Source organism: Sebastes umbrosus, chromosome 13 (genome assembly GCF_015220745.1).
Source record: "Sebastes umbrosus isolate fSebUmb1 chromosome 13, fSebUmb1.pri, whole genome shotgun sequence".
In the NCBI taxonomy this organism is placed as follows: domain Eukaryota; kingdom Metazoa; phylum Chordata; class Actinopteri; order Perciformes; family Sebastidae; genus Sebastes; species Sebastes umbrosus.
Window position 1 is genome coordinate 6,763,362 of NC_051281.1, and position 25,099 is coordinate 6,788,460.

General features: G+C 40.7%; 1 protein-coding gene across 1 annotated transcript in view; it reads left to right on the forward strand.

Moving 5' to 3' along the window:
• The first annotated feature begins 5,702 nt into the window (after positions 1-5,702).
• The window catches only part of htr2aa (5-hydroxytryptamine (serotonin) receptor 2A, genome duplicate a), a 56,770-nt gene continuing 37,373 nt past the window's right edge, over positions 5,703-25,099 (forward strand). The window contains exon 1 of the mRNA XM_037789512.1: positions 5,703-7,826. Coding sequence (XP_037645440.1) covers positions 7,355-7,826 — 472 coding nt within the window. The 5' untranslated portion in view covers positions 5,703-7,354. The remainder of the gene's footprint in view (positions 7,827-25,099) is intronic.

Genomic DNA, 25,099 nt, shown 5'->3' on the forward strand with positions numbered 1-25,099 from the left:
GCTCCCTTGCTACCTGTTTTTGCAGGAAACATAAATACTCGGAATCAAATAGCTCTCTGTTAGCCGTTTCATGAGGAAGTTCACATAAAACGGAGCTCCAAGTGATTTATAGCACACACAGACCAGCCTCTCTCCACCCCTTCATCTCTGTGAGGAAGCCACAATATAAAAGCCTCCTCATTCAGAATTGATTGGTGATGCATTTTACGCTGCAAACATCATTTAGATTCAGATTGTGTCATTTACGTTGCAAAAGCAATTTCCTACCGCAGGTCGCCGGTGTGATGTTGAGGAAATGAGCAGCTCATAATGGAGAATGTCTTCTACTCTGTGTATTACACTAATGACTGTAATGTTTTTTTATTGAGAGGGGGAAGCTGCTGATTAACGGCAGTGCACACACAGACAGAAGAGAGTTGGCAAAATGTTCTCTATCTTTTTAAAAGAAATTCATCAAACAGATTTAAACTTTTCAGATGGTGGAAGGAGTGAAGAAAAATGTGTCCCAATTAATACAATAATATTTTGGTTCCATTCGCTGCCTTCAGTATCTGCATCCTTCATCAGGCCATAGTGTGCTTCAGATACACTCAGTAACCCAGTTTATTAGGTACACCTAATGCAGTCTAATACAACTGCCACGGTGCAGGGAGAACAGGTGAGCAGGAGGTGAGGTGAGTGCAGGACTAATGAGGGACAGGTGAGACTGATCAGGGTGAGGTAGACAATCAAAAAAGGCGGGAAACTAACCAAGGCAGGAAGTAAAACCAGACAATACACAAGAGGAGAGGACTCTCAAACTAAAACAGGAAACAAACTAACAAAAACCTCAGGACCATGACAACAACAGTCCTGCAATAAATCTTCCGTGGAGTTTTAATGGTCAGCTTATGTATAAAAGTTGCCAGGCAATGGTCATGAATGTCATGTGATTGGTTGCAATGTGCATATTTACGTTACAAAGTTTTGTGTTTATTTACTTGTCGTTTTGACGATGTATTCAACAGCATCATGGGAACACAATAAATATATTATATATATTTGAAATTATATCATAGAGCAGCTTTATTTAGAAATTTTTCCAGCTGAGATACTGACAGTAATATTTGACTCTACTGACAACACACCGCTAAGGTACAGTACATATATGTTGGGATAAAACAAACAGATGTCTGCCAAATTTCAGCTTTCCAGGAACGAAGAGAAACACAGCTTTCAGTTTGCATTCTTCACGTTATCCACTGAGGCTCTGAAAGGACTTCATGTGCCGGAGGGCTGAAGGATTCCTTCAACAATGAGAGCATGCAATCCTTAAGATGAAGTCAAAATATGAAAATCAACAGAAGTAGTCATAGAGGTTTTCACTCCAAGGCATGGAGACTTTAAATAATGTGATGAAAATGTCACTCTGTCCTCTCTGTCTCTCTCTCTGACTCTGCAAATCTAAAGAATATTTAAGAAACACTAAAAGTGCATCTATTGTGTGTTTCATTGTGTGCACATGTAGTGTGTGTTTGGAGGATTTAGTTGTTTATGTTTGAAGGATAACAGACAAACTCTTCTTCATCCCTCTTTATCTCCTCTCTCTCCTGCTGACTCTAAACATTTATCTCTGCTGTCCATCTATTGCTAAATTATCTTCACCCCCCTTTTCCCTCCTGCTTATCTCTGTTTCCCTTCTTCTCTTGATGTTACAAGGCAGGTCAGTGTGTGTGTGTGTGTGTGTGCCGTCTATCCTGAATGCTAATCTCTTGAATGAGAGACATTCTTCTCATCCATACAGAAGATAGAGTACAGATTCAGCATCTATTTAAAGTCATAATCCTTGAGATTTTCATGAAATCAAACCCAGTTTTTTATTCTATTTCTGTAGCTGTTCAGTATATTTACACTCTGTCAACACCTTTCTATAGTAGTTTTTAGCCGTGTTTCCATTCACATATTTTTATTCGAAGGTTGAAGCATCGCATTAGAAAAGTTGTATGGAGACCACAATCCAATCGATTAAACGTCTTCAGTTTGCGGAAAAAGTTTGTACGTTCACTTGAGGTTGTTTTTGCCTTTTGCTTTTGCTAAAACGTAATACTATTTTGAATGCAGGACTTTTACTTGGACAGAGGATTTCTACACTGTATTACTACTTTTTCTTAAAGAAACAGCATGTAATATTTAGGGGGATCAATTGGCAGAAAGTTTTCTCTAGAGTATAATCACCTGAAAATACAAATATTTTTTGTATTTTCATTACCTTATGAGTCGCATATATCTACATACGGAGCGAGTCCTCTTCACAGAGCTGGCCATTTTCTACAGTAGCCCAGAACAGACAAACCAAACACTGGCTCTAGAGAGGGCCATTTGTATTTTCATGTTTTCACATTGACCACCATAGCTGTCCTACATGCTTGGCACACTGGAGAAGTTCAATAAGGTCTCAGTTGGTTGCAATCTGCTAAGTGCACCATATCATACACACTGCACCTTTAAGTAAACAAGTACTTCTTCTACCGCTGTCAAAGACCCACTGTTTTAAAAATGGCAATCAATTTTAGGTAGTAAATCTGACACTGGTATCATTAGCCAACTTTCTATCCAAATGTAGTGTAACTTTTCTCTCTCTCTCTTGTTCACATCCACCCACACACACACACAGTGTCAAATAGTGTTAATAGTGCCATGACCTTGGCTGATTGATTCATCAATAAAGTGTTTTTTGAGAGGCTCTTTAATGGTGTGATTCCTGCTGTCGCTGCAAAACAGAGACAGACAGGAAACAAATCAGAAAATGGAAATGGAGAGAGATGGAGCTTGAGAGAGTTTGACAGACAGTCAGCTAGAAAGAGGAGTTTCAGTAAATGATGGAGAGTGTAAGAGACACTTTGAGTCTCAGGGAGACAGTAATTACCCTCCTGACTGAGAGGGAGCGTGAGGTAGAGAGAGAGAGAGAGACACACAGTCAGACCGTTTGATTCATCCAGTCTGAGTCACACTGGACACCTAATGTCCCTGATGTAGTTTTAAACTGAAACATCTTAATTCATCAGCAGAGGCAGCTTCACCATTCATGTCAAGATTTGTATTCATAAGTGTCTGCAAAGCATTCCCCCTTTGTGGAGCAGTTTATGCCGTGACAGGGAAAGATAAATAAAGTGGAATGGTGCAATACAGCTAATAAGATAAGATAACTTCATTCATCCTGAGAGTTTTCTGCGCAGCTGTTGCAATACAAAGTGGGAAGAGTGCAAATATAAAAGTCTCATAACAATAACAATAAGGTGCAAATTCAAAATATATGAAAGGCCAAACTCAGCTTTCTCCCTTTTGGACTTTCCAGCTCTCCATCTCCTCAAATGTCGGCTCTGTCAAGGCGGTCAACGGCGCAAATATTCAGATCAAAATTCTCCAAAGTTGAACTTGACATGAAAAATTCACCCCAAATTCGCTTCAGAGTGAAACATGAACTGAGAAAAAATGAAGAATAGCAGTTTATTTCAATTAGTAAAACATAAACTATGTGTGCAAAAAACACTTTTCTAACTAGAATCCTGTTTCTTGAATGTCTACTTTGTAATTTTTTTCCAATGTTCTCTTCTTTAAAAATACAGAAATATTATTGGTAAATAAAGACATGAACACATTATTGTGTTACGTCAGAGAACGAACACATTAAGTGTGAGTCACAGAGAGGAAGAGGTTCAGCAAAAGAAGATGAGAAAGAGAGAGAGAGAGAGGAAATGTTTTATAATCTTCATTGTGATTTGCTTCATTGAAGAGCTTCTGTGTGATGACGGCTTTTTTATTTCAGCAGCTGTTCCGGAGCATAAAACAGCTTTTACTTCACCTGAAGGGAAATGAAAGGAAAATGTCAGCTGAGCCAAGATATTACATGATTTCAATATCAGAAAGTTTGTAGCTGAAACAAGAGCTCCTGCAGGTTTTCACCGGCTTATGTCTTCAGATACAAAAGCACAATCCGTTTGTCTCCGGTCATCATTAGATGGAGCTTCAACGCCTCCATTACAGTCAGTTACAGGTATCATAAACAACAAACAAATAGAGGCTGTGAGGTCGGGGTCACATGGTGAATTCAGATTAACGAACATTTCCACTTCACTGATTATATCAGATCATGTCATACTCTCATATTCTCTTTTCAACAAAAATAAAGTTATGATATATGGTGGCAGTTATTTTATTTTTTGATGCATCACCAGGTAAACAGTAGAGTTAAACTGTATTGAAAAGCAGTAACAGATATAACCATCTGGACTGTCAAAGATCACGGGATATTTATTTTTCAGATGCTTATCTCTGTGACTTAAATGCATAAGGCGCACAGTGGGGTTACAGTTGAGGTGAATAAAGGCCCCAGCCAGTATTTCATAATAAGCGTGAGTTATTCATTGCTTAAATGTCACAGACGTGCATATGAGTATTTTCCAAGGTCATGATCTTTTTAATAAAACTTCCTTTGTGTTCTTTCTGCTGCGTTCCCTTGCTGAGCCACAGTGGAGGGAGACTCTGAGGCTAACGCCGTTTCAAAACAATCTCCGTCCAGACGAATTAATCTACATCCATACTACCACGCCTGAAAACACATATCACCATATGAACATTCACGTACACTGGGCATGTGCGTGCCGGTGTAAACAGGAAGCAGCGCTGGACACGGGAATTCATGCAAAGCACTCGAATAATAGCATGCCTCAACAACTGCATAGACAACAAGGTCAGCTACGCTTGTAACTGAAATGAACTACTGATGGTCAATTTTGTTTGTTTTCTTTGACCGTGGGTGTCTGCGTCATCATTTTTAAAAGGTCTCCATTTCCGACTGTCAGGATTAAAACACAACCCTGGAGTTTTAAAACTACAACGGGGTTAGCAGCGTTTCCAAACGTCTCTTTAGGGGCTTGAAAACGCCAGAGTAGTGTGGACGCTAGACATAAACATACCAAAAGTTATATGTTTTAAAACAAAAACGTAATAGTGTGGATTTAGCCCTAGGTTGGCAGATAAAGCTCTTCTAGCAGTTCCTAAGCCTTTGCTGTCATGGCACCTAAACTGTTTTTAAAGTATGTTTCAGTTGTACAGTCCCAAAAAGGGCCACTATGGCATGTGAGTATTATATTAAAGCGGCATTAACTGATTTTTTGGCCACTTGAGGGCAGCAGAAACAAGCTGTAAACACACTAACACACACACACTGACATATCATCACCTTTAAAGTTGATATGGTTATAAAACAGCTGCTTATTTCCACATCCAGCAGTCACAGAGCAACATGATCAGTCATTTGGAGTGGTGTTTGTGTCCAGCTGATGAATGTAAAGCAAATAGGCATTCCATCTAATATAAAATCAGTATTTACAGCCTATTTCTCTTGAGTGTGTCCCCCAAAAATCACATTTGCATTTTCTTTTTCAGGAAATTCAGTCAAAATTTGAGTTACATTTGGGTGGAAACTTGACTAATGAGGCGACAGTGATGAGAGATGATGGAGCCTTTTTCTTTTGCAGAATTTTTTGTTTGAAATTCTGTTAAAATGTGCCCTACATGTGGAAGGAAACTTGACTAGAGAGGCAGAGAGAGAGATTCAGGGAGGTTCAGAGAGTGCAGCTGACTTAAGGAGTGAGAAAAACCAGAGAGAACAGGACTTACAGATTCAGCAAAAGAGAGAAAGGGATGCAATGAATGTGAGAGAGAACGAGAGACGCTTAAGATAGAGAGACAGAGCCAATACGGTACGAGGGAGAGAAACCCTGGGTAAAGAGAGAGAGAGAGAGCAGAGTGAGAGAGCTGCAGAGAGAGAGAGGGGCTGAATGTGAGAAGCAGCATGAGGAGAGTGAAAGCAGAAAATCATTCAGCTCCTGATCATCACTGAAGACGACTCAACAACTTACCGACTCTTTCCGGAAACCTGAAATCCACATGAAACCTCTTCTGTGTGCTGATGGTTTACATGAGGAACAAGAGATTTCCTTCTTCTTCTTCTTCTTCTTCTTTTATTTGTTTTCTTTTAGGAAAGAGATGTGGAAATATCCTGAGAGGGAAAGATGAAGGTTTTAAAAGGAATACGGAACCAGACCTGCGTTGGTTTGTGGAGGATCTGGAGAGTGACTGACACTTTCCACTGAGCCCTTATGCAAGCAGGAGGAGGACAAATCAAAAGAAATATTTAAGATCTCTGGAGAGCTGACACTGCTTTTGGAAAAGAGGAATAATTTTTCTGCGAGTCAGGACTTTCTTATCGCCAAGCTGAGTGTGTGAAGAGCAAAGAGAGGAGAAAGTTAGAGAGGTGTCTTTGGGTAACACACACACGTCAAATATCATCATGTTCATCATCAATCTCTCTCGGCTGCCGACGCACTATCACAGGTGCAGGGATGAGTTGAGACAAGGCGGCAAGGACACTCGAGGATTTCCACACACACTCATGAACACACACACACGCAGTAATTACGTCTGTGCAGGTATGTAGGGTAGGGTAACCCCACCTTGACAAAGGATACCTCTTCAGGTCTGCGTCAAACTGATATAAGTTATGTGTCAATTCAGTCTTTTAAGGATGAAAATGCACAGATTAGTGCTTTTGCCCTGTACATTATTGGCTGTTTGCATTATGAAAACCAAAGATTGAAGGTCAAGCTTCATCTGTTTGAAAAGAAACAGAGACTTTGGGGAGATGAAATTCAGATTTGTAAGATCCGAGACTTCAGATGGGCCTAATGTTTTTATCATGAGCGCAGACTTCAAGGATGAGAAACCTGCAACTGTGTCCCCCATCGCTGCAGCTTCAAATGGATTCTATAATCAGAAGATGAGAGGAGTTTTTCCCCCAAAAAAAGATGACTGAAAACATGTGAGACAAAATTCCTCCAACATTTTGTTTGGAATATTTCGATCAGAGCCCAACTGGAACACTTCTTTCTGTTTGTTTTTTTTCCAGTACTGTGGGACTAAAAACCAAGCGATTTAATTTTGATCCGTTCAACATTGTCCTTTGAGAGTGAACAGCTGCTCTTTTTGTTGTGCTGAATTCAGCAGTCTGCTATTTTTGTTTCCCCGCACGGGGAAGATCATCACCTGTTGATCCTTTGACAGACGATTCAAGGCTTTAGAGTATCCTCTGAGATCATGGAGTGAATAACTGACAGCACATATTGAAATATAATTCATTACCCGGCTGATGAATGGTGTTATATTTATGGCATTCACCTGGGGAAAGGAAATAGAGAGTGAGTAAATGATGACAAGACTTTCCCTCTTTCTTCCTCCACTCTGACCTATTTTCCAGGCAGCATTCTTGAGGCGTTTCTGTCTCTGGCTGTGACGGCGTTCCTGAGCCGCCACCATGAACCTGCGTGGTGGCAACGTGTCAGAGTTGATCTCCAACACCGTCAGAGCCGTGACCACTCTGGAGGCCAACACCTGGTCGCCACGAGGATTTGAGGATAACACCCTGCGAATCAATAACGTGACAAACTCGGGTTGTCACGCGAGTGACACGGTCCGTAATGGCGTTGACATTCAGTTGGGGAACTGGTCTTATCGTAACGTCGGAGGAGTTTACGGCGAGGAGGTTGGCAGGATTTACGGGTCTCAGTGTCCTCAACAAGAGATGGCGGTGGAGAAGAACTGGGCGGCGCTTCTGATTTTAGTCGTAATCGCCGTCACGGTCATGGGCAACATCCTGGTGATCCTGGCGGTCTCCCTGGAGAAGAAGCTGCAGAACGCCACTAACTACTTCTTGATGTCTCTGGCAGTCGCTGACATGCTCCTAGGCATCCTGGTCATGCCGGTCTCCATGGTGACAATTCTCTACGGTAAGCTTTGAGTCACACTGCTATTGGGCTTCATTGAGTTGGCATGTGGTGTGTTGCTGACTCGAGTGCAACAGGAACACAGTTCTTTTTCCCCCCAAAGTCTTTGAATTGTTATCTGACCAAATAAACTGCACCTGCCTGCATGTTTAAGGCTTCAGTCTCTCTGCAGGCTCAAAATGATAGCATGAAGAAAAGAAATCACACGAAAATCCTTTTAAAGCTTCAGGTCACTCTCATTTCCACTGTTTAGATCAGCTGTTTTAATTGTGTGACCTCAGTCGTATCATGTGTGACTCTGTGGGCAGATGGAGAGCAGCATGGAGGTGTTCAGGTGTTGTTTGGAGTGCTGCACAAAGAAGGTGGCAAAACCAGTGCAGGCTGAATGAAAGGGGCCACAGGACATTGTGGATGCAATAAAACTTTAATACAAAAAAACATCTGTATGTAAAATAAAATGAAAGAAGCAGGAAAAGACAAAGTGAGCAGAAAACTTGCTGTTGGACCCAACCCACCACCTCCCAGCCTGTTGGGAGGATGTCTGCACCCTGTGGTTTACATTTGGACACCAGACCCCTCTATTAGTTAATAATGCAGGGCTCCGTCCCAGCAGCCACCAGATGTTTGTTTTGTTGCCTCAGGGCAACAATGTGCCACATAAACATATTCTGCACTCTGCCGTTGCATAAGAAATAAAAAGCATAAGGCCTATATTTGTAACCTTTATTTAATCAGGTAATCTCACCGAGATAAAGAACTCTTTTGCAACACAGACCTGAGTACAGCCGAGAGAAATAAGAAGGTTTATAACCGCTCAGTGGGATGAGACGTTCAGGTTTTAAAATCCTCTGTAATTCCTTTGATTTATGAGGTACAAAGTAGTGGAAGTTTAGTCTTTACCTGAGGGGTAACTACGGTTAAGCAGGTTTTATATTTGAGAATAGAAGTGATATACTGAGGCAAATTTTGAAAAAGACCTTTCGACCTTAAAATAATGTACCTGAGTCTAATGTATAAGTAGATAGCACGAACATTGACCAGGGTCATTGTTTTACATCACAATTCAGGTCCTAACTGGGATTTACTATATGTTGTATTGAGACAACAAATGGCAATAACAATGCCACAGCAGCGCCAAACACAAACACACGCTGCAGTTATTTTCTCATGTTTGACATTCATTTACTGACTCAAACACAGCATTGTTTCAGGGTGACACGGCACGACAACGATAATATCATAAAGTGAGAGTCAACCTCATGATGTTGCTACGGGTCAATATGATATCTGTACAATGTTTGGTGCCAATCGATCAAGTAACTGAGTGAAACTTTTACCAACTTGAATATCTGCACCAAATTCCATGGCAATCCATCCAGCAGCTGTCAAGATATTTCACTCTCAACCACCTATGTCAACGCTAGAGGAAAAGTCAGTTGTATTCATGTGTGTACAGACATTTCATGGCAGTCCATCCAATAGTCGTTGAGATATTTCAGTTTGAACCAAAAGAGTAGACTGACAGACAGACTGACATTGCCATCCCTAATACCGTGATACTAGCGTGGCTAATAAATCTTTAAAGTAGGAATTAACAGTCGGGAACAATAACTTTTAACCTGCAGCTCTTCTCTCCTCTGTATCTGAACACTGCTGTCACTCTCCTGGTGGTTCAGGTGACTGCTGAATAATGCTTCTCTCAGTCAGCTTCAGGAAGCTTCAGGAAGCTGACTGTTTCCTCTCTGCTCGCCCTCATTTTCTCTGTGTATCTGTCTGTCACACACACACACACACACACACACACACACACACCTTCCACTGTCCTTCACTGTTGCCCATTTCCAGCTGATCCTCGCTCTTCTGCCTCCCTGAGCTTCCCTTTGTGTCTCTGGAAATGTCACGAGCCGCTGCTCACATAAGGAGCTTTAAGCCCTAAGTAGCAAATTCATTTGCATGAAAACGAGCGGCGGTAAATTAGTCAGAAGGAAGAGAGCGCTTCCAAAAGAACGACCCCCGGTGCTTATTACTCGCCTACCCCGCTCTTTAATGAGAAGACAAAAGAAGTCATTAGCCACGCCGACGCCAAACACAAACACACGCTGCAGTTATTCTCTCATGTTGCTGCGCGGCCGCGGCGTTTCACATTCGTTTACTGACTCGGAGATCAAACACAGCATTGTCTCGGGGTGAGAGGGCATGACGATAATATCACAGAGGTTATTATTTATGTCAAAAAGAAGATTATAGGGGAAATCCAGAGATGAGGCTGTGAATAGTTATTAATGAGGTCCCAGATTAGTTTGTGGTTGCAGATTAGATTATTAATGGGGTCATTAATGAGGTCCGGGACGCTCGTGCATGAAATGACAGTTGAGATCACAGGTGGTCATTTTAGTAATGACATCATATATCAGACTCTTGAGACGATACGTGACAATATAGTACAAATAAGATAATTAAGGTAAAAGCAACTGCAAATTCCATTGATGTAGCAGTAAAGGATTAGCGCACTCTCGCAGCAGGAAGTATACATTTATAAAAAAATTGACTTAGAACATAGGCTGTATATAAGAAGTGGACGTAGTCACCGTGAAGTCACCCATTGGTTTGTGGACTGCCCATTTTAAGCCTTGAGTTTGGCATTTTGGCGGTCACCATGTTGTTTTTTTACAACCAGACATGACACGAGAGGGTGCCAAATGCTGAATAAGACTTTTTTAGATGACTAAAAAGGTTATAATTAACTTTCATGAACTGAAAACACACTGTGAAAGAGTTCTGAGACAAAAACATGAACAACTCCTAGACCAGAAAACGATGTGGTAGAGACCTGTCAATCAAAAGGTAGCCAAGCCCCAAAGCATCTCCTGCTTTATGGTCTATTTGACTCTAAATGGGACCATAATTTACTAAATGAACATCATGCTGTATTGAAGAAGACTTGAAACTAGCGATTGAGACCATATACTCATGTTTACAATGTTTACTGAGGTATTAAATCAAGTGAGAAGTAGGCTCATAGACTTCTATACAATCAGACTTCTTTTTGCAACCAGAGGAGTCGCCCCCTGCTGGCTATTAGAGAGAATGCAAGTTTAAGACACGTCAGCATTGGCACCACTTCTCAGAACAGGAGGTAGCCCACTGCTCAATATCTATGGATTGGGAGGATTGTTTAGACATTCATGTTCCCCTCAGGATAAAATGTAATCATTCTGGTGATCCTCTGGCCTTTCATCTAGCACCACCAGGTTAAACATTTAATGTGTCCATTACTTTGGTTTATGACCAAATACCTGCCGAACTAATGACATTCCCATCGGCCTCAGCTATCCTTTGTGTTTAATGCTAATCAGCAAATGTCAGCATGCCAACATGCCAAGCTAAGATTGTGACCATGGTAAACATTATACCTGCTAAACATCAACATGTTAGCGTTGTCAGTGTGAACATGCTGCCATTCCTAGCATTTAATACACCAGTGTGTTTAAGTACAGCCTCACAGAGCTGCTGGCATGGCTGCAGACTCTTAGTTTGTTTTTGCCAGAGGATAATTAAAAAAATATCCAACATTAAAAAGATGTATCTTGTCAAACAACGACCCCAGAAACCTTCCATCCTTCCAGAATTTGTTATTATTTTCTGAATCTCATTTTGCGACACATAATGAGCGTTGTTGTGAGGATTATTCTCTTCTGACTCACTGTTATTTTACCCAGTGAGGGAGTACAGTCACATCTCTGATATGAGGGGGGCATACTGAGCATGTCAAACACTTTTCAGCTTACCAGCCAAATGCTGATATGTTTTGGCTGGTGTGTTAGTCTTGCCAGGTGGCCCAGTGATGATTTAGAGATCCAGCTCTGTTCTACAAATCTATTTGCCTAAAACAAACATTTCAAGTGTCTTGGGAAATTTGGGATTAGCCTAACCAGTGTGGCTGTGTGGTGACTGTGGACAAAGGGCTTGATTCCTATCTATTATACATGAAAATACAGAAGGCAAATATACCATTTCCTGCTGTGCAGTTTTGGTTTGTTTCTCCCCGTCCTCGTCTTTGTTTTTGTCGTGCGTTCCCCGGGGATGAGCTGTCAAAATAAACTTGACAGACTGATGCGCTCTCTCACCTTACACAATCCTCCTGACACTCTTTTCACTGGATTAAAAAGCTTGAATAATTTAGGGTTTCACTTGACTGGAATTTGCACCCAGGATAGTTGAAGAGGTACAGCTGAGGGCTTCTCTTTGATATCTATCATTTAAAACACAGATAATTATTGTGATTGGCTCCCTTTAGCAGATGGTTGCTGTATATTTTGGTGATTTCTTTGGAGATATTCATTTATTTTCCCTGAAGAAATCAATGACACTTTGAAATACAATTGATCGTTTTAAGGTGAAAGCACACAGTAGTTTGTTAGACTGTGACTCTGGTCAGCATACAGCAGGTTTAGACTCTATTTGTTATTGGCAAATGTCAACATTTGTCTGTGGCTGAGCTGCTTTGGAGGCTGAAATAATCTCAATCAGTTGAGTTAAATTTACTGCAGTGTGAAAAGTTGAGTAACCTCCTTTAGAGAGAAACTTTAGCTAATTGGCAAACATGAATTGTAAACAGGGAACTCGCAAATAGAAATGGTGGTTGTTCTTTATTCATTGTGCTGGAAGGTCAGATAAATATATTTCCTCCAAAACCCTCATGTGCGTTGGTTTAAAATCACTTTTGTTCCATTTTGCTCTGCACTATGAAAACCAGTCAAAAGGTGCCAATACTGTCGCCAACAGCAACAAGTACAGTACTTATTAAAAGATTTAGAAAGATGCCACACAGCTACCATAGAGGGGGAGAGTGACGTAGTCAGGGTTTGTCATCGTAAAACACAATCAAGTCTGTCTTAAAACAGTTGTCAGGTGTCCATGTAAACATTGGAACAGTGTTTGCTTACTGTAATCCTCCCTATGTTCATACTGGACATTAACATATCTCTTCCTAACATGCTTCCAATGACTCCAACTGTCACTAATCCTCCCCTGCTGCTCAACAAGGAAACACTATCTGGGAGGAAAATAATGTTGCACTAGAGAGACTATAACTTTGGAAGATACCCACGTCCTTAAGCCTCATATTATCTTCAGATCAACTTTGGTATATATTTTTGCACAGAACAATGACTGTAAATTTTGTCCCCCAACACCTCCTTTAATCTCAGTGGTACTATTGTAACGAAAAACACCTCAATTGACCCTTCACTAAGCCCCGCCCCTCCGTCAAGCTGTCAGAGTCACAGTAAAATGGAGCCCACACTGTCACTAACTGCATAAATAATATCTCATTTTTGGGAAAACAAAAAAGAGATTTCAGAGAGAAGCAGACAAAAAGGTCTACACTACACGATTTCAGGATATCAAACTGATTCATCAGCAAAAACAGGTTCAAAAGATAAAGATAGTGTCTCGGTCCGGCGCTGTTCCCTAAGGGCCTTGGATTTTTTGTTAAGACTTTGTCGAGACTTTAGACTATCTTGTGTTTATCTTTTTAGTGTCCTCTGATTTTGTCTAGAGGATTTTGGTTTCTAGGTTTTGGGGTTTTCTGTTATATTCCTTATTTTCATTCGTTTAGTGTTTCCTGTTTGAAACACTGTTTCCTAGTTAATGATGTGTTTTAGAAATATATAACTCCTTCTAACCTCTCCAGGTAACGAGTATCACTATTACACAATGTTAAATCGTGACTAGCTCAAAATCCACAAAACCAGCCTGAAAATGAAGAAATCTGAAACGATTGCACGAGAGTCTTTGGAGCAGAGCCGATAGTTGTCGGACCTTAGTCGGAGCTGGCTGATGATTGGCCAGTCTGCGTTCGAGAGGTGGGGCTTAGCAAAGGTTCAATTACAGCGACAAAGAGCACCACCAAATTAAAAATAATATGTAAAGTTACTTAACAGGAACTGTCCGTTCAGCACCACAAAACAAGCCAGAACTTGTATTTTCAACATTTTAGCAGCATTTGTAAGGAGTACATGTAGCATCTTGTTGGATCAGTCTGGAGCTGTCTCGCCTCGGCAGTAGCTACATCTTTGAGGAAGCTCTGGAGACCGTCCTGTGTTTAGCCAACATAGCAGCGCGGCTCCAGGGATGGCAACGTCGGCCTGTCGGTCCACCACTTTGGTCCAGACTGAAATATCTCAACAACTAATGGATGAATTTCCGTGAAATTTTGTACAGTAATTTGATTTCTCCAGCAGTAATCTAGATGTGTTGATGAGGTTATTCTTAATCCTTTAAAAAGGATTAACACATTCTTAATTATTCCTCGTCGTAATTCTGAAATCCCATTTACTGTTTGTGCCATCAGATTACTGGAAATGAGATGGAAATGACATATAAGTGTATCTGTTTGATGTGCAAACCTCGTCACACGATAAATCCTTTATTGAGTTCATTTTAACCTTCTGGTTGATTTCTTGGTATGGGAATCTTAAAGCAAAATAATTGGCAGCAGCTTTCTTTAGCAGATATTTATGACAGACATGTTTTGCGTACGGCACGGTCGATCTCAGCCAGCTCTGACCATCCACTTTTGAAGCAACGCGTTCTTCTCCCCTCTTTGCGGAGATACAGGTCCCCCAGGGTAAAAAAAGCAATAGGTTTCAATGTTCCTTTGTTCCAATAAATGTGCTTAATTTGCTCTGAACCTTGACTTGACTGCACTTCTCAGCAGGACATTACCATGGCTACCATCACAATGCCTCGGCACTTTTAACAGACAGATGCATCTTTTTTTACTTGGTTATTTGCTGTAACTGTTGTGATTAATGTCCCATGTCCTCTTGTATGTTGCGTTTGTGTTTTCCTGTAAGCCAAATTTCCCCCTCGAGGGGCAATTAAGATGAACTGAGCTGAACATTCAAACAGTTTGCTTTTGGCATGAAGCAACCTCCACTCTTTCCCCCTTCTTTCCACTCAGGACAGAGCTTTTGTAATTCAGTTGCTCGGTAGTCAATGCCTCTCATGGTAAAGCCTCTCTTAGCCTTTGGTCCTTTGGTCTCTAGAGGCAACGGTGACAAAAAGAGGACCTATGGGAACAGAGTGTACCGGTCTGAGCTCGGTGGAAGCTTGCCGAGTCCCCCAGTTTGCCAGCTCCGAGCTCCGTTCCTGTTCCAGTCCCACCTCCGCTCTTTAGAGGCACAGATTTGGGTTCATTTTCTCCCTCTCTAAGCTTTTGATGTCAGTCAGCCGGTTAATGTCTTTCCTCTTTTTTACTTTGAAGACTATAACCCCACCATCTATCCATCACTGCCTTCTTCTCTCTTTTCTCCCTTGTGGTTGGCTTAGCGGGTGTATGACAGACAGAAGACAAACACCAAGGCATCAAATACTCACAGGTTTTGTCGTCTTTCTTTGGACGGACAGCTGTGTCGGATGAGATTTACTTAAAAGATTATAGGCTCCGTTTCTTCCCTGGATTCCTCTGTGACTCACTCACAAACCAAATCCACATCTCTTCAGTTTTAACACAAGTGCTGCCTCTAGTGAAGTTATTCAGAAACAAATAATCCCAAATGAAGACAAACACGGCAAATCTGTTTTTATTTGCTCTGTAGATCACCTGTCAGTCAGATGCTGTGAAGTTGTCTTATTTGGATTTTCTATTCAAGCGTTTTGTGTCAGTAAGTGGAGTTCTCGCTCTAAATACTACATTCATGACTCTGAGCGTCTAATAATGACGCAGATGGGTTTACATTGGAATTAGTTGAAAGCCCGGGGCGTCTCATACAGACGCTAAAGGGTGCGTGGGTATCAAGATGCTGTGGGTCACTGCCCAAGCGTCAGTTTTTGACGCCCTGGGAGTGACACCATGACGGGTTACAGGTGCAACAGAGCACACCAGTATAGTTTATAGCCTGCTGTTAAGTTACTCTTTAAAAGGTTTTTGTGGAGTTTGTCCTTATTCCAAGGACAATCGAATCTGCATGTACTGCGATAGAAAAGTACTTTGTGTTTAAAGGTAACGAGCAAGACACACCATTGACATCACCCTCACTAGACCTCCTACCAGATATGATGAACAGACCTAATGCCATAGAAACAAACGACAGACAGGAAAGGTTAAATAGATCAAATATGGCTGAGGAAATTCTGCTTTCTGTTGCTCTGGAGTCCATTTCCATTAGCGCTAAAGCCCTCTGACAGGCTCGGGACACAGCTTAGGCTTTACTAATCTGAGCTCACATTTTACTCTGAGAAGTAGGGCGGGTGTAACAAGTCTTATATAACAGCGGAAAGTCCTCAGACGCTGGTTTCGCGGCCGCCTTGATGAGGCAGTCGCCCTGAGCAAAAATAACCTCTAATTCCTCGCTCGATGAGGAAGGGATCTGGACAGAAAGCGAGATAGAAAGTCCCAAGTGGAAAATAGCCAGTGCTTTGCTCATCCATTTGTGCTCAATTGCATGAGATAGGGGAGATTTCGTCTTTTTGTGTGTCTCTGAGCTGCGGAGCGAAGCACAAAGCGGCCTGAACAAAAAAAAACGAGCTGCAGCAGAAGGCAGGCAGGCAGGCGTTCACATCATCAGCCTTCTCCTCTCTCGCATGACCAGACGGAACAGAATGAAACAGATGCAAACAAAAGGGCAGAGCCATTATCAGGCTCTGCTGGCCAGATGTGAGACAGCAGGGCAAAAGGTCAAGATGTGGAAGGAAAATGCCAAAATAAGAGTGGGGAGGGGGCCAATGGAGTAACAGGCAGGTTACAGAACAGAGATAAAGAGATGACTGCAGGCTCTGAGGTGGTTTTATAGCAAATACAATAGCTAACATGTTATATAATACACTGTATCTAAACATGGTGGAAGAAGGACAGTAGATTTGTTCAGTGTCGTCTCAGTGAAAAAGAAAAAGTCCCATTCTATTGTTATTTTAATTGACCGTTATCCAGGCAAAACGATGTTTAGTATGATAAAAACAGAATTTGTTTTTTTTAAAACATGCATGAAGCACAAAGACTGAAATGATTATTTTAACAAACAGTGGAATTAGTTAGATAGATGTAAATGTTTTACACAAGCATATGTTACCTGACGATATGCAGGTGCAAAGATAATATCGTACTTGATTTATTTCTTTTTTTTATGTGTTACTCGAAGACGTGTCGTAACCAGGATTTTCTACCACATCATGAAAGTTTTTGATTTGCCCCTAAAAACGATTTACTGCAAATGCTGTTTCCAAACCTTCTCCACACTCCCAGGACGGAGAGACATAATAAAATCATAATTAATCCCTCTTACTTTATTAAAATTTTATCAGATTTTTGCTGGAGAAATCAGAATTTGAAAAAAATCAGCCTTCAAAAACCCTCCATGTATAATTCCTGTGTAATTGGGACATTTATAAACTTTTCAAATCGTTAAAAGAATTCCTGGAAACAACACAGAAGAAGTATTGTTGATGTTTGACATACAGCAGCGTCAGCGAAGTGTGCGGCCACACAGGGCCTCGCGCCTGGCCTGCAATCCTGCAGTTGTTTTTTTTAGGTATATATAATTTTTTAATGACTGTTCTTGACGCAACATGCTCTAAAATGAAACTCCTGTGTGTCAATTCCATTATGCATAGTCAGGAGCTCTCTATCTCGCTCTCTCATCATTTCCTTTCTGTCTGTGGATCAAGACAATGTGGAGAAAATAGCATAAGGGCTGAAAGTTCTATTTACAACCATGAAAAGCGAGCAGACAAAGAAACTGAACTAGCTGACGCACCTACACACAACAAACAGCGCTGTCCATGGTTCTGAAGCAACAGCTAAGCGATGATCGCATGGATCTTGGCCAGTAATTATGTTCTTTTTGCTGTTTTTCTATAGATACATAAAGCTTAAACAGAGGGGGTAAAACAACTGCGAAATTATGAATTTCATCAGGAAGTTTTATAACAATATGTGGGTTAAATTATTATGTATCTTGTGCACAAAGTGGATGTTTGACCGGAGCGCAGCGCCAGAGTTCATTGAGTATTTGAAACCACCAGGGTTCATCATCTAGTGAGCATGGTGTTGAATCCCTGCTTATCTAATGTAAAGTCAATGATTTGTCTTTGGAGCTCTTGCATTTTTGATTAACCATCATGGTGTCATCTTTGCATGTCCAGGCCATGTTTAGCTTAGCTTAGCACAAAGACTGAAAGCAGAGGGAAACTGCTAGCTTAGCTCCATCAAAAGAGGAAAAAAGACACCCTCCAGTGACTCCACCAACTTTTAATTCTTAAAAAGAGACATTGTAGTGACTGCTACAGTGACTGCATGTTGCGTCTCTTAAGTGCTGTCTTCGTGGTAGGGTTGCCAGGTTTGCAAACTGTAAATGCTTGGTTCACCCAATTCATTAAAAAACTATATTTCTAAAATTGGTTGGAAATGATGAACTGTCCCTTTAATGCGAAGTGTAAAAGCCGTAGTAGAATGACAAACTTTGTCATTCCTGGCTGTCGATGGTTGTGGATGTTCACTCATGGAAACTTTTCTACGCACTCCTGAGAGCAGCATGTAATTAATGTTGAATAATTGGGGCTTATGATGACACACTGCTTTGGCACGCTGTAATTTGGATCGAGCACATTCGGTTCACTCTCAGGGGAGGAAACTCTCTTTTCTATCCAAGTCCACTGAAGACAGCTACTTCCACACATGCAAACCCATCTAAACAATGTTTGATCACATACCTATAAGTGTGTTTACATGTGTGTGTGTGTGCAGCGTCATAACATGTGTGCAGACATGTTGACTGAACTGGATGTATTTATATGTACCTACAGTTCTTCTCTGAGCCCTCGAGCAGCTTTTGTGTTTAGAGCGGTGTTGAATGTTCTCACCCTCACACTGCCTTGTTTCTACTTTGCCATTTTACATCAGTGGAATGTGCTAATCATGTATGTTTTAGTTATATTGGTCTCTGCTGCCCAGTCATGTGCCTCTCCGTTGGTTTGTGTTTTTGTTTTTGTGTTTTGCTTCTGGAACAGTCGTCTACATTGAGTTTAGTTGCTCAAACAACTTCCCCTTAGCTCCTCTTTGGCTTCACGTCTCTTCTGTTCTAATAAATATTGACTTTATTATTATAATTACCGCTGCTGCTGCTGTTACTCTTCTCATTATGACGGAGGAAAAAGCCTGTAAAGCTGCTGCTAAACAATGACACTGTTTCTTTCAGTGACCTCTTCTTCTTCTTCTACACCTTCTGTCTTTTTCTTCTCTTTGTGCATGAAAGAATACAGGTTGAGTTTTTAATCGGTGATTAACTTTGCGGTTATGGTAACGGAGGTCACACTGTTGGTCGGTTTCCTTTTTAATTGGTCCTGATTAATGGGTTAATTAGTGCACAGCCTTGAACTCATGGAAAGTGTAAAGTAATTGTTGCTTATATAACGTCTTCATGCCCGTCTGCAGTGTGTGAGCAACTGTTTATTACTGGTTTCATATTGTAGCATCTTGGAGCACATAGTTGCTTAACTTGATAAATGAGCTGCAGCTTTACAGTTGAAGCTCCGTGTTGGCTGCTGCACTTTGTTTACAGTGACGGAGCTTTTAAAGAGCCGAGCAACTAAAGAAGGAGCTTCTTTACCAACTGCTTTCAAAACAGCAACCAGCGACTCATTAACGTCCAGCGAACAGTTCTCATACTCTTTATTTCTTTTCATTACAGTGTCTGTACACGTCTCTGTCTATGAGGGGAAGTGCTTCGGTCTCACTGCAGAAAAACAAACAAACAAATAAACCAAATTAAATCAAAAAGATATGATTGTCTGCCTATCAGAATACTTTTGGTGGGTATGTCTGGAAAATGCAACAAGGACACATCTTTTGCAAAGATAGACGATAGATAAATAGATACAGTAGATGTTGTACACAACTGTCATGGTGATGATTTACTAGTCGATCTACTCAATGTTACAACCCTAAACACGTCAATGAATTGACCATTTATGGCTAAAGCTCAAACAATCAGTCGATTAATCAATTAGTTGATCCACAAGAAGTCAACTATTGACAAAAAGTGTCAAGTCTAGCTTCTAAATTGTGAATATTTGCTGCTTTTCTCTGATTTATTTCATTGTAAACTGAATATATTTGGGTTTTGCACTGTTGTTCCGACAAAACAAGACATTTAAAGACGTCGCCTTGGACTCTGGGAAACTGGGATGGGACATTTTTCATTATTGCCTGACATTTTATAGACTACACGATTAATGGAAACAACAATCAGCATTAATTGAGAATGAAAATAAGCGTAGTTGCAGCCCATATTCACATGCAACTAGAAGAGGCTCTGCTGTTTGAACTTTAAAAGAAAACAGCAATGAGGATTCTGCCAATCCCACTTAATAAACACATACAAGGACATACATCTGTGTTAAATCAAGAATAATAAGGAGGAGGTTTGGGTGGAGGAGGGAGCAGCAAATCAGCAGACTAACCGCCTGAACACCTGCATGAATATGATTGGACGTTACTAGCTGCACAACTGTGAATAAGCCAATGATTGTGAAGCATATTTGAACCAGCCGATGCCAATCAGCCAGCATTAGTTCAGCGCTCTGCCTGAAGACACACTGCTTCATTCATGAACATGTAAATCAGTCTGTGTTGTACTTTGAGTTTAGCCTTCAGACTTCTCTTCTTGTCTCCAAACATTACTTTCAGTCATTAGATTTAAGTTTAATTAAGCAACATAAGTAAGATCTTTTATTTCTAACATAGTACTTATACACTGTAGTATTGCTACTTTTACTTAAGACAAAGATCTGAGTACTTCTTCCACATCTGCTGGACTGTTTCTTTCCTTTTGTGTTTGGTTTTTGCCATCTGTGGCGCACCACCACAGTTTTACCTCATTCATTATAAACAGCACTTTGGCTCACAGCATCTGACTCTTAACTCAGCTTTTTTAGTTTTCTTATTCGTACATAAGGCCTCCAGTTAGCACTGTGTGTTGGTGTAAATGTGTTCTTATCCATAAAATAACTCTTGCTTCTGCAAAGATTGAACCCTTATATGTTTTAATTAGTATATTTAGTATATTAGTAATTACATTTTATTATGTATGATTAATTAAATGCTGTTATATTAACTACACTCTTGACTTTGTAGTTACAATCACATTTATTTTTGATAATTTATTCCCTGTAAGGTCCTTTAACTGTGACTTTATTTTAACAGTCTCTCCTTTGTTAAAACAATTTCTTGAATTCTTTTGTTCAGTTTTCTTTAGTGTGTTTTCATTTTTTATTGTTGTTGCACGTTGAAACTGTCTCGAACTGTGCTGTAAAAGCAAACACGCTTTGCTGTCAGCAAACTCCAGTCAACTAACTCTCAAGCTCACAAGCTAACCAGATAAAACATGTAGCTCAACTTCTTGTATTTCGTTTCCATCTCCCTCCTGTGTGTAGCATTGTGTGCGGAGCTGCAGGGAACTTTGGCATCATGGCCACGGTCTTAATTGTCTTTGTTGTAACAGTTCAGTGCAAAACAGAACAGATTTAAATAGACGTTTAATTAGCCGGCAGAGAATCTGTTTTGCACATGAAAAGGTTCGGCACTGAACACACTGTGAGATCAGACAGAGCACCCACAGAAACGCAAATACATGAAAACAAAGGTAAATAAAAAAAAGGGATGATTCACCTTCAAACCAAATGCACGCTGAGTGATCATCGTAGTACAAAAGTATTAGCATCTAAATATACTTAAAGTACCAAAAGTAAAAGTACTCATTATGCAGAGTGGCCCATTTCAGAATATTATATATTATATTATTGGATTCTAATTATTGATGCATTAATGTGTTCATCACTTTAATGATGCAGCTGGTGACACACACACACACACACACACACACACACTGGGGTGGAGCTATGAGGTTTGGTCGACAGTTTGACGATCCGATGGAGTGACGATATTTAGTCACATGCTCTTTTCATTGGTTAAATATTTGTAAAACCCACATATGTAAAGGGTGACCATTAGCATTGATATATGAAAAAAATATTTATGAAATAAAAATGACAAAATATGGAGATACGCGGTTTCTGCCCGACAGCGATGATTTGGTAATGGTTTAGTATATTTGGTGAAGCGTGTCCACCATTTGGAGCATTAACGTGAAGGTGGTTGGCCGTGTTGAACCAGTCAGTCTAGTTAACAGCTGTGTCACTGAGTTAAAACGTGACGTCAGCAGTTTTTTATTTGCAGATTTATTTAGTGTCAGAGAGAGGAAAAAGAGACGATAATAAGGGATTTGTTCGCCGCAGAGCTTCACAATTCTGGGTATTTTATCAACTTGGAAACGGATCCAAAGTTTAGCCGAAAAACTCTCAAAACTTTCAAAACTGAAAGAAGCACGCTCTGAAGCACCAGAGACATTTGATGCTTTGGTGTCACGGTATCATTTGACTCAAGCTCCGACACAACGTAATGAAACAGTGTGCTTCACAGGAGTGACATTCGATGCCGCGGTGTCATTGGTGCATCGCTAGTGAAAATATGACTGACAGCTCCACATCTGCTGCCTCAACTCAGAGTCAGAGGAACTTGATCTGTCAATGTTACCAAGAAAAAAATACCAATAATGAATGTATCTGGTGAAGCACATGTGAAATCATCTCTTATCCTCTTTGTCTCCGCTCCAACAAGACCAGAGGAAACTGACGTCGTTAGATGAGACAGCCAACTGATGGAAAAATTTCCTTTTACTAAGACACTGTAATGAAATGAAATGAACAGCTGTCACATCATCACAGAGACGGAAACAAAGGTGGAAACAAATGAGAGAAATGTTAAACAGGCTGATGATCAATCTAGAGGATTAGTGTGAATATGAGGAGGAATGGAGGGTTTTTGTTTTCCTGCTCAATGTGTACATTAAGTGGTCAGTGTGGGTGGAAAACGTTAATCACAGGAGCTCCCAGCTCCAAACACACAGTGCTGACTGTTACCACGTTTTTGTTGTGGCTGCTGCCACATCTCAGTGAAATGATTACAGTCATCAAAGCTGTTATTTGTGCAATTACTTAACACTTAGAGAGTGGGCTGTCAACTTTTACCACGCAACTAGTTCTAACTTCAGATGAAGAAAGAAATGATGAGGAGGAGGAGGCAGAAGGTTCATAATTCAAATACACTTTTTCCACCGAATTTAGCACATATATGAAGTTTTTTAAAATAAAAATAGGCAATAGACTCCTGTCCCATTGCCAGTAAACCGAAGACCATGCAGGAGACGAGTAGCCTTTCTGATTTGCTTTTTCGGTACGTTATGTTCGACCTCAGTCCGTCCTTCATGTATTAAAATCTTGCCCTTTTCTTAATGACTATGAGATCATTATTTAGTATTCAGGACGTATTTTGATCTCTAGCTGTACTTTGCTGACCTCTTCAGTCTCTTTCTGACTTTATGTTCTCATTGACCTCCTGTCTTCACGCTGAAACTCAGGCAGCTGGTGCGTCCTGTTAATGTCAGCTCCTGTAACGCCACTCGACTTCCTGAGGTCAGTACAAACAGCTGGAGTTTGAAGACGTAATGAATAGTTGTTGGCTAGCTGGCTAAACTGTTGTTGTTGCTATTTGTCAGTCATGAAACAGCTTCAGCTGCATTACCTCGCTCTGAGCAGGAGAAGATGATCTGATTTACGGGTAGTCCAGAAAAAACGGCAGTAATCAGATTCCTGATCCAACAGAGATGTATGTGACTGAGTGTAAACAAAAGTGGATTCTATCCGAATAAGAGACTCAGTCTGTTTCCTTGTCCCTGTGAAGATGGTCACTGTGTCATAGAGGAGATCATAGTCATAAATTATTGCCGTGATTCGGCCGAGAGACAAGACAGACTATACGTTGGACGCTGACCAATCACGAGCTGTGTGATGTCATTGGGAAGGAGGTGCTAGGGGGCGACTGTAAACGAACAACGGCGTCGGAAGCAAAGCTGTGTGTGTTTGATACTGGCTGTCTTGTGTTTCGTAAAGGTACTGTGACCCTCCCTCTGTTTCACGGTTCCACCTGCAGCACCAACAACATCCTTCCTCTTTCGCTTCACCGTGCACGCTCTTTGTCATACTCAAAATTGAAACTTGTTGTGGAACTTCATCACAAGCATCAGACATTGTCAACAAATCCACTGACGTTGGGAGTTACATAAGAACAAACATCAACATTATCACTTGTATGCTGTATTTTTTTTACTTTTATCCAGAGTACGTCTTTCTGTCAGGACAACGTGAGGCGTCAGTTGTCGTCCACTACGATACGCTACACAGGATAAAATGATCAGTTGTTGCGCCTGACTCCGCACGTCTGTCGGATCGGTATCTGTAGTCTGACCCCGGCATTAGGGCGATCAGTAACCTCATAGACATGTTGATAGAAGCCCTTGGATCCAAATCAGCCCTAAAGATTTCCGTCAATTCTTCATCCTTTCAACGTCACAGCAGCTGACACACACACATATTTTAAAAGATGTATCTAAGGAATAACCTTGTTTGTATTAAAGCAATTTTCATCTTCTTGATAAATCAGTGAAATAAATCAGCCAGAACAAACAATCAGCCATGATTAAAGAGGATTTGCACAACTGGCTCCATTAATGATTGCAGTTTGTTAAAGCCATCTTGGCAAATTTAAGAAGCCACACAAACAAACAGGTTGTTTCAAAGTGTCTTTTCCTGCAGAGGTACTGTCCTCCTTTTGCCAGTAATTTACATACTGAATATTTTAGCATTCAGCAACAACACAGTTCCAAAGAGTCACAAAATACAAATTGTGCTTTTGATACAGAGATATTTCTGGCAGCTTCACAGAGAAATAAACAGAGAAAGAGATGTTGGGTCATACGAAATCAAAAGGGCATCGGCACACGTCACCGAGGAGAATGGTTCAAACAACACAATAAACAACCAACAAAAGCCTGACAAGCTCATCTGGATGAACTGAGGGATTCACATTTTACAGGAGCTTTTGTCAACATGATGATGATGTTTGACCAGCTCATGCTGTTTTTATGTCGAACACAAATCATTGAATGTCAAACAGAACAGTGAGCATTAGCAAGAGTGCACATAAAATAATGTTAGATTTGTAATGTTCACTTTTACATTCAGATTTCTGAATTGTGTCCTGATGGCTAGCTGTGTCTCAATCCCACATACACTGTCCTGCTGCCCCAAATACTCACTTGAGCACCAAATGTGGATTAATCCACCGCCGAAAAATAACAACAGATGAGAGTACTATTTAC